This window comes from Strigops habroptila, chromosome 13 (genome assembly GCF_004027225.2).
Source record: "Strigops habroptila isolate Jane chromosome 13, bStrHab1.2.pri, whole genome shotgun sequence".
NCBI lineage: Eukaryota > Metazoa > Chordata > Aves > Psittaciformes > Psittacidae > Strigops > Strigops habroptila.
In genome coordinates, this window is record NC_044289.2 from 1,821,173 (window position 1) to 1,836,578 (window position 15,406).

General features: G+C 58.2%; 1 protein-coding gene across 1 annotated transcript; it reads right to left on the bottom strand.

Annotated features, from left to right (window-relative positions):
• Positions 1-764: 764 nt before the first annotated feature.
• EMILIN3 (elastin microfibril interfacer 3) lies at positions 765-10,466 on the bottom strand. The gene is made up of 4 exons (XM_030502804.1): positions 10,291-10,466; positions 6,897-7,019; positions 4,754-5,001; positions 765-4,219 (listed from the first exon to the last, which is right to left on the bottom strand). The coding sequence occupies exons 1-4, from the start codon at positions 10,464-10,466 to the stop codon at positions 2,325-2,327; spliced, it is 2,442 nt and encodes an 813-aa protein (XP_030358664.1). The 3' UTR covers positions 765-2,324.
• Between the last annotated feature and the right edge of the window lie 4,940 nt (positions 10,467-15,406).

The window sequence follows — 15,406 nt, forward strand, 5'->3', positions numbered from 1 at the left end:
CTTCACTTTTTAAACATGAATAGCTGAGAACTGAAATACAAACTGTCCATAGCTTCAAGTGACTCGTCAGGTATAGTCCAAATGTAGCACCATTTTCCGGAAGGTCAGACTTCTTCCTTGTCCTGGTTTTGTTATGGCCAAGTCCTGGCCCCCTCTGTGCTGGAGGCAGCCGTTGCTGTCCCAGGCCTGGGAATGGGGAGCCTGGCCCTTGGCTTTCTCTTTGGTTGTTCTTTGCAGTCTGTTTTCTCCCTGTTGTGAGGATGGGGATGGGGCTTGGGCACGATGCTCCGGTGGGATGAGGGCTGGCTTGAGACTCCTTCCTTGGACTGCAGAAAAAGCCATAGGTTTTGTTGTCCAAGAGCAGGTTTTGCAGGATGCCCAAAGGCAGCTGGAGGTCGCCCCTCGGCTGGAGAAGTGCCTCAGTAGCTGCAGCACAGCTCCAAATCAGCAAAGCCCAGAGCAGCAAGAGTGGATTCTGGTGCTCGGAGCACAGGGCAGCCTGTGAGCTGGTGGGGATAGGTGAGTGGTGGGAGACCCGGGTCCCCTCTCCCTCTTACACAGCCGATGGACCATGATCCTCTGGCAGGGGAAAGAGCTTCTGCCACATCAGGGTAACACGATGTGGCCCCAGTGATCCCTGCTGTCCTCTCTAGCCTGGAAGCATCTGTTTTAGGGAGCTCATCCAGTTTCCATGGAGGAGAAAAGGCACCCAGATACACCTCTGCAGGGAGCCGCTGCTGCTTTTTGCTGGTCAAAGCACAGAGCTGCTCCTTTACGGGGTGGGAGAGCAGGGACAGCCTGGTGAGGGTGATGGGCACTGGGTGGAAGCTGAAAGCAAGCTGGCCTGGAAGGGTCCATGAGCTGCAGTGCTGAGCTGGTAGAAAACATGTTCCTCTGCTATAAAGTGCCAGATGGAGGCTCTTTAATCTCTTCTTCATCCTTTCTGGTAGTGAAGTCTGTGTTGGCTGAGCAGCAGAGGACATCCACACTGGGCTCCCTGGGAGAGGTGGCTTTTGTGAGCCACAGCTGCTCAGTCCAGCCTCCTGCTCCATAGGGCAAGGCTGGAGTTGCTCAGAACACATACAGTGTTTTCCAGCCTGCCTGCTGGTGGGAAAACAGCCAAGCTGGCTGTGTAAATCACTCCGGTTCTTCATTCCCAGGCTGAGCTGAGGTCCCAAGAGGTCATCTCAAAGGTACCCTGCTCCACATTGGTGCGGGTCCCCAGGGCTGCTGGCACCCCAGTGAGCTCAGAGGAACATGAGGAGGATGCAGTCTCCTGCTCTGCACAGGGAGAGCCTCACACTCACCCCCTGGAGTCGCTGCAGCTCTCCTGCCCCGGCATGAGATGAGGAAAACCATGTTCACAGTTTCAGCGATAAAACAGGAGAGAACCAGAGCTGGAGGACAGGACTGCTCCATGCCCAGCTCCTGCAGAGGCCTATGGACACACGTCTCTTGGAGGAAGACACAGGGTTTCCATAACCCTTCGTATCAGCCCCAGGTGTAACCAGCGATCACAGCACAGTGGGATTGAGGGACACAGATATCCTGAGGGACAGGTTTTAGCTGCTCAGTTGGTTCTTCAAAATACAGCAAGGGACATGGGGACAGCAAGAGACAACTGCAATCAGATGAGCACCATAGCAGGTGACTGTTCAGAAATATACATACACACACCATACATCTATATATGCATGTGTGTGTTTTCCTAATGCATATCCTCACGTGCTCCATAAGGAGAACGCACAGTGTAAATGGATTTACCGTACACAAGCAGGGCTGTTGTCTCAAAGGGGGGAAGGCAGCTCCTAGGGGATGTGTGGACGCATTTGTTCTTTGAGATCCACAATTCCTGCAGTGATTTTTGTTCCCTGTAAGGAGCCCTGGCTCTGCTCAGTCCCTTCGTTAAGATGCAGGTGGTCTTCAGGTCAGAGAACCTCTATTCCTCAGCTGATAACTACAGGGGTTTAGTCTTCAAGAAGTGAGAAATCCACAAAAATAAAATAAACCCCCCAATGTTTCTGCTTCCAGCTTCCTCCTGAATTGTCCTTCTGGGACCATCAGCCCAGGAGCCAAAGCAATGCCGCAGCTGGAGCAGTGATGCTGCTGCGCCAGGGCTGGTGGGTACCGATGGCCACGTTATGGAGGAGTGGGGCAGACAGGATTAAAAATAAAAATAAAGGGGTTGTAGCAGCTTTTAATTTATCTTTTCATTAAAAAAAAAAATATCCCAAGAACTGTTGTCACATTGGAGCAAGTCTGTGTGGTGGAAGTTAATCCCGTCCTTCACAGGGAGGAGAAGGAGGAAGCACATGGCAAGATGGCTAATGCTCCTTCCCCTGCGCTTGCTCTTCCAAGTGGCCAACCTGCTCGGCCAGCTCGGAGACCTTGGCTTGGCAGTCCAGCAGGTTGTCCTTCAGTCCTGTTATTTCCTGAGAGTGGGCAGCCAGGGTCCCGTTCATGTGGTCCATGTAGTCCCACAGGCTGCCCGTGTGTTTCTCCAGTTCATCCCTGACGCCATCCAGGCTTCCCGTGATGGCACCCAGCCTGCCACAGACACTCTCCACCCGGGCCACCCGGTCATCAAAGTGAGCAATCTCCTTCTGCAGGTCATGGGCCACGTTCTTGCAGGAGCTCAGGTCACTGATGATCCTGGCTTTGAGTCGCTCCAAGTCTCCCTTGAGGTTCAGGACACGCCGGTTGCTGAAGAACAGCTGGGAGCCTTGGTCGTTGACTTTCTCCTGGATGGAGTGGACCTCATCCTCAATCTTCCGCTCATGCTCATCCAGTGAGGAGTTAACGTGTGCCACGGTGTCCGAGTACTGGGAGACGGAGTCCTTGAGCCCCGTCAGAGACTTGCTCACAGTGTTCAGGTTGATCTTTAGCAAAGTGATCTCCCCTTGCAAAGCCCCCGATGCTTCCTCCTCGATCCGCCGCTGGATCTCCAGGATGGTGGCGTTCAGCTTGCGCAGGAGGTCGTAATTGCTGTCCATGCGCAGGAGCAGGTCCTGGTTCTTGTTCTGGCAGTCTTCGATCTCTGTGCGGAAGGTCTCCACGTCTTTGGAGGCGGAGCTGCAGCCCAGGGAACAAGTGCTCTCCAGCGTGATGAGGCGATTCTGCAACACCTCCAGTGCCTCGTCTGTCCGTTTCCTCATGCTGGCAAGCTCCCCCTCCAGCACGGGCACCACCGCGCCGTCCATTCCGATGGGAGAGCTCACATTGTTCAGCTCCCCCATGACGGTCATGAACCTGTCCTCCAGGGTCTGCATTTTGTCTTCAAAGGCAGTCCTCATGCCATCCACCTCTGCCACCACCGTGCCTCTCATGCTGTCCTCTATACCAGAACAGCAGCTCCCCGTTTCTCTCTCTGTAGCATTGAGTCTGGCTTCCAGGTCTTCAAAGCGCCCTTCAAAAAGGTTCCCTAGGGTGACAGTGGAGATTTCCCCATCCAGCCGGGAGTGCAAGTTCTTCTGGGACTCGGAGATGCTGTGGAGGCCTTTCTCAAGGATGTTCATGCGATCGGTGAGGTAGTCCAGGTTGCTGCAGCAGCTTTCCACCACTGTCAGCCCTTGGATCTGGGTCTCCAGCTGGGAGATCTCTTTCTTGATCTCTAGCTCCTTCCCGTCCAGCGTCTGCTGCAGCCGCAGGTTGGCAGCTTTCTCCTCCTCGCACTGCTGCCGCACCTCCTGGATCCGGAAATCACACGTGCTCTGGATCTTCCCCAGCTTCTTCTCGAAGCCGTCGAGCAGCTCCCCGCGCAGGTTGCTCAGCCTCGTGTCCACGTACTCCTCCAGCAGGTCGATGGAGGTGAGGGGCGAGGGCCGGGCTGACTCCAGCAGGTGCTTGATCTGCCCGTCGTGGTCCAGGACCATGCCGCGCACCTCGTGCAGCAGATCCGCCTTGGTTTTCAGCACGTCGCTCACCTCCGTCACCTTGGTCAGGATGTCCCCCACGGGAGGGAACGCGGCGATGTCGGCTTTGTCTGCCGCATCCACCAGGCCGTCGGGAATGATGCCGAAGCCCACCGTCGAGTCAGGCGTGCCGGGGCTGTTCATCAGCGAGCCGATCATCCTGGTGGTGTCCTCCTGGATGGCCAGCCGCAGGCGGTCGCCCAGCCCGCTCACCATGGTGTGCAGGCTGTCGTAGGACTGGGAAAGGCGCCTCACCTCCTCCTCCAGCCGATCCAGGCGGTCCCCGAAGAGCCCCGGCAGCTTCCTGCCTGCACGGGGAAAGAAACAGAGAGACAGTCAGGGCTGGTGTTCCTTTAATTTCCCTCCTTGGCTACCTTCTAGACGAGAGTCCTTTCCCCTACTAACATTAGCTCCTGCGTCCCTCTTATTGCCATGCCAGCGAGCTATCAGCCCACCCTTCCTCCTTTCCTCTACATCTCTTCTTAAGCTGATCAGGAAACCCTCTTTCTTCTGGGGATCAAGTCCTCTGTTCAACAGCAGGTGATGAGAGCAGCCTGGGGGAGCTTTGTCTGGAGACACACTCTATTGACCCCAAAATGAATGGAAAATGCTTGAAAGCAATGAGGGAAATTTTGCAGTGGCACATTTTGAAACAAACTACATTTAAAAAGCAAGTGATCCTCAAAGCAATCAGTGTCAGGTCTCGGATCACAAAGCACATCATCCGCTGATGGTTTGCCAAATCCATGCCCTGTGCTGGAACAGAACAGAAAGAACCAGGAGGTGTGACAGCATGCAGTGATGCGGTAACCTGGGGATGTGAAGAAGGAGCGAGATCTCACCATACTGATTCTTCTTTGGTCCTGGAAACAGGTCAGGGTGGCTTTTGGGATAGGGCGGAAGCCTGGGGATTGGAAACATCTTTTGCCCGGGAGGCACTCTGGGGCTGGGCTGCTGGGGCAGGAGGCCGGGTTGGTCAGTGGGGCTGTCGTGGCACCCTTCTCCCATGAAGCCGGGGCAGCACCTCCAGGCCAGCTCAGTCACTGTCTTGTATCCAATCTTGTATTTGGGCCTGAAGAAGGTGCGGTACCTTTCCAGGAGAGGGGAGGAAGAGAGAAGACAGTTTAGAGAAGCAACCTCAATGTCAAGCATTGAGAAGAGCGGGGCCACGGGTCCTGTTGGGCACATGGGAAAGCCTGGCTGAGACCCGTGTCCTGCACTTGCAGACCATGACCCACCTCCTCCAAGAGCTCTTGCTGCACCATAGGTCAGTGTAGCAGTACAGTGCCCGGCCAGGGACACAGCTCATCACACCAGCACTCCAAAATCTGTGCCCACCCTCTCCAGGACTGGACCTGGAGGTCTGACAGCACATGGTGAGAGAACAGCCCTCCCCAAAAAGTTGGCAACACAACTAGACAAGCCTGAGAACCAGCCTGGGGTGAGGAGGGACTGTCTGAGCAGAGCCATTGGTTCTGAAGCTGTGGTTTCTGGTGAGGTTTCTTGGTTGGAATTGTTTTTAACCTGAGACTCCCGTTGTTAGTTTAGAAAAGCACAAGTGTATTTGTTGCTTTGGTCTCTGGCCCAATATAGATGACCACTGTGATAGATGACACACAGTTTGGCACCTTTTGGCCCAGGAGAGCACAAGATCATAGAACCCCAGACTGATTTGGGTTGGAAGGGACCTTAAAGCTCATCCAGTTCCAACCCCTGCCACGGGCAGGGACACCTTCCACTAGAGCAGGTTGCTCCAAGCCCCTGTGTCCAACCTGGCCTTGAACACTGCCAGGGATGGGGCAGCCACAGCTTCTCTGGGCACCCTGTGCCAGCGCCTCAGCACCCTCACAGGGAAGAGCTTCTGCCTCAGAGCTCATCTCAATCTCCCCTCTGGCAGGTTAAAGCCATTCCCCTTGGCCTGTCCCTACAGGCCCTTGTCCAAAGCCCCTCTCCAGGTTTCCTGGAGCCCCTTTAGGCCCTGGAGCTGCTCTAAGGTCTCCCCTTCAGGAGCCTTCTCTTCTCCAGGCTGCCCCAGCCCAGCTCTCTCAGCCTGGCTCCAGAGCAGAGCTGCTCCAGCCCCCGCAGCAGCTCCGGGGCCTCCTCTGGCCTCGCTCCAGCAGCTCCACGTCCCTCTTGTGCTGCTGCCCCAGAGCTGGATCAGGACTGCAGGGGGGGGGTCTCCCCAGAGCACAGCAGAGGGGCAGGATCCCCTCCCTGACCTGCTGCTCACGCTCTGGGGGTGCAGCCCAGCACACGGGGGGTTCTGGGCTCAAGCGCACACTGAAGCCAGGTCATGGGGAGCTTCTCCTCACCCAACACCCCCAAGTCCTTCCCCTCAGGTCTGTAATGAAATGAATCATTAGCTGATGGCCCAAGTCTGTGGAAGAAACGTTTTCCTCTCATGTATGATGCAGCATCTGAGGCTCTGCAGAAAACTCAGCTGTGGGTCCAGAAAACACCCTGTTTTCACCCCAGTTTTGTTTGAAGGGCTGGAGGGGCTGAGGAGCAGACACTGCGGAGATGGGAGCTGCTTTGGGGATCTCCTTCACGGGTACCAGCAAGTGCAGAATGTCCTCAAGTCCCCAGATGCTGCTAAAACACTTGTGATGGGATGAAGGGACTTTCAAAGCTCATCTAGTCCAGCACCCTGCAATGAGCATCTTCAACTAGATCATGTTGCCCAGAACCACATCCAGCCTGGCCTGGAATGTCTCCAGGGACGCATCCCACCAGCTTCCCATGACTTCCTGATTTATTTCTGATCAGAGATAGGCTCCCTCTCCCTCCTGACAGATCCCATCTTGCTTTCTCTCGGCACCTCTGCCCTGCATTAACTGCCTCAAACAGGAAAAGCCCTTCAGCCCCTTTCACTGTGCTCTGCAGAGTGGGGTTGATGGTCGGACGGGTGGCATGGGGCCTCGGGAGCCCAGCCAGAGCTGTGGCCTGGTGGGAAGGGAGCTGTGGGCCAGGGTCCCCCATACTCACAGGACTTTCCCCGGGCACTTGGGTCCCCAGCTGCACTTGTGGTACTCAGCCTTGACGTAGCTCTCGGCCCCGTCCTGCAGCGCGCACGTCACATTGCGCTGCACCACGTAGGCACAGTAGCTCCTGTAGGGAAGCACAGTGAGACATTGTCACCCTGGCACCCAGCAGCACCGGCTGTGCAACCCGTCCCAGGCAGCTCTGCATGACCCTGATGGCGAGGTCTCACCAGGGGCCAGACCTGGAGGGACCCGCCAGCCCAGCCCACCCCACACACTGGGGACAGGGACAGCAGAGGGGTCTGGGAGTGCGGGGAGTGGGGATGGAGCAGTGCCCCCAGTGCCCAGCCTGCTGCTGGGTGCCTGGGCTGGGTTATGAACTGGGTCCTGCTTCTGGTGTCCAGCACCCAGCTCCGAGCCTCCATGAGAGCCATCACTGCCCAGCCCCACCAGCCACCCTGGTGCCACCCCCAGCAGCGCAGATGAGCTTCTTCCTCAGCCCATGTGGGTCCAGGCACCTCTCCTCTGGGTTAAGGGGTGCAGCTATGTTGGTGTTGGAAGCAGGATGAGCACCCTCACCTCTGAGGTGCTGCCGTGTATGGGAGGCTGGGTGCTGAGGGCAGTTGCTGCTCTCACAGTCACGGCCACGTTGCTACCAGTGCACGGGTCACCCAGAGCCTCAGAGCTGGGCTGTGCTGGGCACATCATGGCCCGGGTGGCCAGACAGGCAGGGAAGACAAGCAGAAACCCCCCTGCAGCAGCAGTTATGGGAACAGCATGCCAGAAACAGCTCCAGCAGCATCTGGCAGGGGTGATCTGTCCTTCTGGAGTGCTGCCAGTGGCAGCACGAGCCCTAAAGCCTTTGGACCTTGCTGTGGGTACTGTCACACTGGTCCAAGTGTGATGCTAGAGTGAGCAGAGGAAGAGGAGGTGCTGCCCGGCTGCTCTGCGGGGCTGCAGCATCACAGCTCCCTCCACCAGGGAGGCAGGAACAAGCCAGGTCCCAAGTGGGATGGAGGCTGGAAACTTCCTCAGATCCCTTGGATGGATGGTACATGGAGCAGAGTCTCTTCCCTCTTGCCATGGTGCCTGCAGCCACAGGTACCAGCCAGCTCCAGGCACATTGACCTCTCCAAAGCCGAGCAGCAAACCCAGGCATGAGGATGAGGTGCCCGGGAGGAATGCTGCGTGGGAAGGATGCAGGAGCGCTGGTGGGACAGATGGAGACCAAGGCTGCTCCAGCTGAAGGCAGGGCTGCTGCAGGAGCAGATGGACTTGGCCCACAGCGGCAGAGACAGCAGGGATGTGAGGTGAGGCAGGGATTAAGGACACAGAGATGTGGCAGACGGCAGAGCGGGAGAAGAGGAGGGTACAGGCACACAGAGCAGAGCTGAGGCAGGAGCAGATGGGCAGCGCGAGGTGCTCAGTGAGGCGGGAGGACCCGGCTCTCCCCGGGGTCACTGCGGCTCGGCTGGGAAGCAGCTGGAGCTCCCTGGCATCACCATGGCATGGCCTGAGAGCAGCCTCGGGACTGCCCAGAGAAAGGAGCTGCAGGGCCTCAGCCCAGCTCTCACGGGCTTGGCAGGACGATGGTGCCAGTGGCACTGAGACACCTCTGCCAGGGAGAGACGAGCGCAGGGACCAGGACAGTCACCACAGAGCAGAGCACCCTGGGGAGAAGGACTGAGCTGCCTCCTGTTTGGGGGAGTGAGTGTGCATGTGTGTGTGCACAGGGCTGTGCACAAGTGCGTATGTGCACACGGGGGGCAGGTGTGCACAGCCCTCCCACTGTCACAATCCAGGAACAGAGCAGCAGGGCTCTGGCTCATCTTGAGCGGGTAAAGATAGGTGAAGGAGAGCCAAGCAATGATGGCAAACATATGAACACAAAGTACAGCCCCTGCCCATGTCAAGACCCAGCATAAGCCCCCCAGCGCCACTGATCAGGCTCCTCTGCCTCCAACAGCCCATGGGGCAGGAGCTCCCTCCATGAAGCAGCAAGGTGTGAGCAGGCTTATCCTCCTTCCAACACCCCGGCTCTCCCTGCTCCCTCCCAGCAGGGACCCCCAATCCCACCCCCCCAGTGCATCTCCCTGCTACCCCTGGGAGCAGCACCAGCACCTCTATCCCAGCCCCTTGCCGCGGGCTGCCTTTGCTGCCCTGGGATGGGCACTCCTGGCATTCCCAGCCTGCCCAGATGCAAGGGAGAGGCGGCCAGGCTCGGAGCGTGTGCAGGGATCCGTGCTGCTCCCTGCACTTCCAAAAGTGAGTCATTTATCTGAGCACTGGGCCACAGAGAGCACAGGCCATCCACTTTTCTTAGCTGGAGGGAAGGGAGATCATGTGCATGTGGAAACTTAGAATCACTGTCTACCCAGAAATCCAGGACCTGCTTGCAAACTGCAAACCCCTTCTGCAAGGGGTAGCCAACATGGGCAGATCTACTGGCCACTGCTAATGAACACTGCCTACCTGTGGCTACTTGGGGAGGGTGGTTCTGGCTCACTCTCCTCCTCAGAACCCCCTTTCCCTCTCACCCACCTGAGCTGCAGTTTTATAGCTCCAGCCCGATGCTTTAGGAGTGAGCAGCTGGAAAATGTTACAGGGTTTAGAAAGCTCCTACTGGCACTGCCAGTATTGTTCGTCTCGAATGTTACTTTATTCATTTCAGCTTGTTCATAACACCACATCCTCCTCTTCCCAAAGCAGCCACAGAAAGGGTTCTAGCGAACAAGGGGGGAGGGAAGCGACCCCCCCTCTACTAACAGCCTTTTTGCAATTGAATGGAAAAAGTCTATAGTGCGTGTATAAAGCCCACATTCCTCATCTGCTGAGCTTTCCAGGTTACTTGAAAACCTATTTAAACTCCACTGAGTCTGTGCTTTACAAGCAAATGAGCAAATTCCCTCCAAACCAATCCGTGTTTCCATGCGGAGGTCTGTGCACCGCCACCCCCCCGCGCATCCCCTCCATGCCCATGTCCTGCAGAACAGGTACATGCACCTACCCCGTTAACACACACGGGCACCCCGGTGCCCCCCGCAGCCCTGCCCCACGCGGGACCGCAGCACACCCGACGCCCCCCGCACACAGTCCGCCCGTCCAGCGCTGAGCCCCCCCGTCCTGCCCTGCTCGCCTGCCCCCGGCACCAGGACTGCTCCCCAGCAAGGCCTGCCCTCGTTCGAGCCCGGGGGATGCTGCCCATGGCCGGTGCCGCGGGTGCGGTACCCACCGCGGCTGCTGCTGCTGACCCCAGAGGCGCTGCCGGTCCCCCGTGCCCGCCGTCTGTGCCCGGTACGGGATGCCCGACGAGCCTCGCCGGTACCCAGGGCCGATGCCGGCTCCCGGTACGCGCCGGGTCGGTTGCGCGGACGCGGACGCGCAAAGCGATCGCTTACTTGTGCTTGCCTATGGGCTTGCCGGGGCCGAGCTGCGGGCTGGAGCCGGCCGTGTAGAGGCTGTACCTGCCGCCGTAGGGCAGGGGGGCCGCGGGCGGGTAGAAGGCACCCTTGGCGTCAGCGAGGGCCAGCAGCGTCCCCAGCGAGAGGCAGAGCAGAGCCCCGCGGCGGCGCATGGTCCCGGGCCCGGCGGCGGCGGCGGAGCGGGACAGGCGGGACGGGGCGGCCGCTGCGGAGGGGACCGGAGCGCCGCCCGCTGCGCCCTGCCCTGCCCTGCCCTGCCCTGCCCGGCCCGGCCCGGCCCTGCCCGGCGGCACACGGGGCTCCTCCGCACGACCGACCCCTTTTGTACGGCTGCGGCGGGGCGGGCCGCGCTCCTCCTCCCGCCCTCCCGCAGCCGCCGACCCCCGGCCCCGCGGGCGGGCAGACAAAGCGCAGCCCCCCCCGGAACCCTGCCGCGCAGCCCCGGGGGGGCTGCAGCACCCCCGAGCCGTGCCGGAGCTGCCCCTTCCCCCGCTCCCACCCGCACCGCCCCTGGTCCCCCCCAGCCTGCGGCCCGGCCCTGCCTCACCCCGGAGCGGAGCATGGGAGGAGAAAGGCAGGAGGGACCTTGACTGTGCCCATTCGGCGTATTTGGCCCGAGGCGATGTGCGCTGCTGGAGAGCGGCAGCGGTCAACCACTTGGCCCCATGGAACCCGCATCACCAAGGTCCCAGCAAACCCAGCATCTGCGGTTTGCAAGGAGGGGAAGTGGGAAGCGGTGCTGGTTTGGAGCTGGCATCAACCCTCCCCAGCAGATCTGGGCTTTGGTGCCAGGCTCCAGGAGAGACGAAGGAATCCCTTGTCTTTCCCTATGGAGCCATGCATCTCCCACAGCCATCAGCATTTCCTCCTTGGGAAGGCAGGTTCGGGTCTCCTGTCCCTCCTCTGCGCTGCAGATCCTGTTACCCTGCACCCTGCTTGTGCCCGCAGCAGCGTGTGCTGGGTGCTGAGCACCCTGCCCTGCCCTGATAGCACTCCCCATGCACCACGGCACTGACCACAGCGGTGTAAGACCCTTTGTGTGAGCCATGGGGAGCCTTTTCTCTTGGGCAAGGGGGAGATGACCCCCCCACGGGGCACTGGGCAATTTGGGATGGGGATAACATCCCTCCGGCTATGCAGCGGAGGTCAGCTCACAGCCCTGCAGCAGTGAGGCCCTGCAGAAGCAGAGCCTGGGCTGAGCATCCTGCTCTCCTCAGGACACTTACGCTGTGGGCATCCCCTCAGGACCAGAGCAGGGGTTTGATGAGGCTCCTGTCCCCTGTTAACCCGGACAGGGAAGCACCACGCGAGGTGTGCGACGCTTCTCCAGAACTCCTGGAGGAAAACAACAAGTGGTTGAGAAAGGGTGGAATCCCAAATGCAGGAGTGAAACCTGCAGCTGATGGGGGAAGGAGGCATGGAGGCTTGGGCTGACACTGAGACAGAGATGATATGATACTGAGACAAACGACTTTTTTCAGTTAAAAGGAGTCTTTGGCTCAGCCTGAGGTGAACGCAGGAACGTTAGCAGCAGAGCAGAGCCGGAGGAGGCAGGCTGGAGGGAGCACGAGGAGGAAGTGTGTGTAACGAACCGGTGCGTGCTTGGAAGCGGCTGCTCCGCTCGGTGCAGCGTGGTGCGGGGTGTCGCTGCGAGCCGCCTGTCAGGCTGCACCCCAGAGGTGGCTGCAGGGCGGGTTGTACATGGTGCATCTGGCAGCGCACGAGGCGGGTACATGGACCTGTTCCACTCTGCTGGGATGCTGCGGGAGGGACGGTCTGTGAGCAGCTCTGTGCAACAAACAAAAGTCAACCGAGCTGCATGGTTTAGTGCTGGGTGCCAGAGTTCAGAGCGAACCTTGCTCACAGCCTTAGCTCTTTTCCTCTGTGCGCAGGGAGCGCGAGCCAGGTTTAATAACAGCATGCTGCACGTGTGTGTCTGAGGCCTCAGGAAAAACCAGCTGCTGGAGCACAGTGTCAAAGCCCTTGGTCCTGGCCTCGAGTCCTCTCCTGCGATGGGTGGGCAGAGCAGGGCAGAGCTGCTTTCCCATCCTCGCTAGCCTGGCCGTGAAAGGGAAGGAGCGAACCATTGCACTTGTGTGGGTGCGTGTGTATATCTGCCTGTTCCTGCCATCCAACCCCAGTGCTGAAGCTCCAGGTCACTTTCTGCCAGATTTCATCCTCAGAGAGGCTGAATTCCATTTCCTTATGCTGTTGTCTAATTGTTTTATGAAAAAAAGGCATCTTGGTAGCCAAGAGAGTGCCAAACTCAGGTCCTCACTGAGGAAATAGATTCATCATCAGTTCTATTACAAGACATCAAAGAATCCACATAGGACAGAGCCATTATGAGTGCCCCAAACCATGGGAAAAACTCTCATGTGCCTTATGAGCCGTGAGCTAATCCAACCGTGAGACACCGAGTGGCAGGAAACTGGGATTCTTTAAGTTGCACTTATGGAGCAGCCCGGGTCTGACTCTGTGATGCTCAGCTGTGCTGCTGCTGGTCCCCACCACACCATGAGCTCTGCCCGGGCATTGTGTGGAGCCTGGCACAGCATCCTGCTCTGGGAGAAGTGCTCATGTGGAGACTCCTTCTACTTGGGCATTCTCCTGACATGGGCATTGTCCCAGAGAAGATGTCAAGCCCCATCTCCCAGAGCTGTGAAGGGTGCTGAGCACTGGGCTCTCCAGCTCAGAATGGAAGGGCTTTGCCACCCTGAACTGCTGCCGGCCCGCTGGGAATGCCAGCCCTTGGTGCTTCCCAGAGGAAAGCTCTGCTTTCCCTCCTCGCCTTGGCTGGAGACTAAAGGGGATCAGACCAGAGCTCCTGCTGCTGATCCAATCTGGATGCTGGGCAAACCTGAGACCCTCCTCACAGGGGTGCTTGACCTGGAGGCAGTGTCCGTCAGTGTCCATCAGTGTCCCCATGCGAGTGCTCAGTGCAGAGAGCTTGTTTCTCCGCCTGAACTGCCAGGAGCTCATGATTTTGGCTACACCTCTCGTCCCTGCACAGCCCTGCTCCAAGCCAGTCTGGGAATGAAGAGGTTTTGTGCTATTAAGGGTCCAGCAGAGATTTAGCCAAAAATCAGGGCCATCGTGCAGGACCTAGGAGGTGCTTCTAGGAGGAGCTCATGAAGGAGATAAGAGCAGAGGTTCCAGGGGCAGCTCTTCCCCTGCTGTTTCTGGGGGAAGGGCTGGGTGAAGCACCGGGAGGCTCATTTCAGGAGCAGATGACACCAAACAGTGACCTGTTCTGCTTCACATCCCTTTTAATTAACACCTGCATGGCCTCATCAGCTGAACAATCCCTCCCTTCATGGGTCAGCAGCCCCTGACCCTCCGTTCCCACCCGGGTCCAATGGGCAGTGCCTGCACAGGGCAGTGGCTGTGCCCCCAAACCCTCCCACAGCAACAGGAGGAGGGACAGGACAGTGCAGGGGCTCTTCAGCTCTTGGCCAGCACCAGCCTTGTCCACCCTAATCCCGAGCTTTAAAGAGGTGCTGCTGGAAAGGCACCCAGGTGGGCACAGAGGTGAGAGTTGTGGCCATGGGATGGGAGCAGACTGCAGTGAGGGAAATGGAAGCTGGATATTAATAATACAAAACTATCTGTTAGTAAAATGGATGTAGCCCAGGAGGAGGCTGGATTGAGCCATCTGGAGATTTTAAAGGAAAGGTTAGATAAAAAAAAGTCTGTCAGGACCAATTTGGGGCAGGGAAAGGGGTTGGATGGCTTCCCAAGAGCTCTCCCAGCCTGAGTTTTTCCGAGTACAAATTCATTTCCCAAAGTGGCAAGGCAAGAGAGCAGCTAGATTTAGAGGCAGAGTTTCTCCCTAACGATTCCCAGCGGATCAAAGGCATTCCTTGAATTGGCACTCGCAGAGGCCTTTTCCCTTGGCAGCAGGTCTGTGTCTGTGTGCGAGGGAGCCTTCTGGAAAGCCCAGCTTTCCCAGGTACGCATCCAACAGGATCCATCCAGGGCTCGCTCTGCCATCGGCGCCCCTGTGAAGACACCACAGCTCTCCCATGGCTGCTTCCCCAGCCCCAGGGAGGAACAGGGACACTGCGTGGCCCAAGCTGGCACAGGAGATGCATGTCCCAGATGTCACGGCAGTGTGGGGGGTACCAGCCCGCGGAGAGCAGTCACCCAGGAGGGCCAGGAGCCCTCCAAGTGCTCCAGTTCTCAGCTAAAACTGAGTTGATGGAAGCCCACCATGGCCATGGCTCAGCTGCAAGACTGGAAGCTCCTTCTGGCTCCCAGTACATGCTTCTGCCACATCCCAGCTCCATGTGGGGCATGGACCACTTCTCCCATTGGCCCCAATGGGAAGCAGATGCGGGTGTGCGGGCAGGAGGCAACCGGTGGCATCAGCAGCCAAGGGGATGCCCCATCATCTGCTCTGTGTGCTGAGGTTTTGTTGTGGGTCAGACCCTGGCTGAGGGTGTGAGTGCAGTGTGTGCCCCCCAAACTGTGGGGCAGGGGGCACCCAGGTTTGCCCAGGCTCCGGAGGAAGCTGCGCCCAGGGGCTGAGAACAGAATCCCTTTCTTCGTGGGAAAGTGCAATGACTCGAAGTGGTCAGACAGCCTTATCTCTGGTTTCCAAAGCCACACGCTGATCATTTGTCAAGATTAGCGCGTGCGGTAGAAGGGATGGAGCTGTTCCAAACCCAGCTCACAGCTCTTCCCTGGGCTCAAAGCCATTCATAAAAATGCCAGAGCAGCAGTGGTGGCGGCGGCACATACTAGGGCTGTGGTTTGGGGAGGACGAGGACGGGTCAGCCACAGGTTATACAAGCTCTGAGTGGGGAGAAGAATGCACAGGTTGTGTTATTTATACATCCGTTAGCATCGTTCCTCCAGGAAAACTCGCAGGGAGGCCGGCAGGGAAGGTTTAGCAAGGACGAGCGGCAGGCAGGAGGTGATGTGGTTAAAGAAACCCTTTCCCAGCCAGGCTGGGACCCAGGGGAACAAGAAAAAGCATTTTCAGGCCACAGCCATGGAGCAGGAGCAGTCTCCAAGGGCTGTCCCAGCTGGATGCAGCAGCACATGGATGTAGGGTGAGGAGGATGAAGATGGAGCAAGAGAGGAGGTG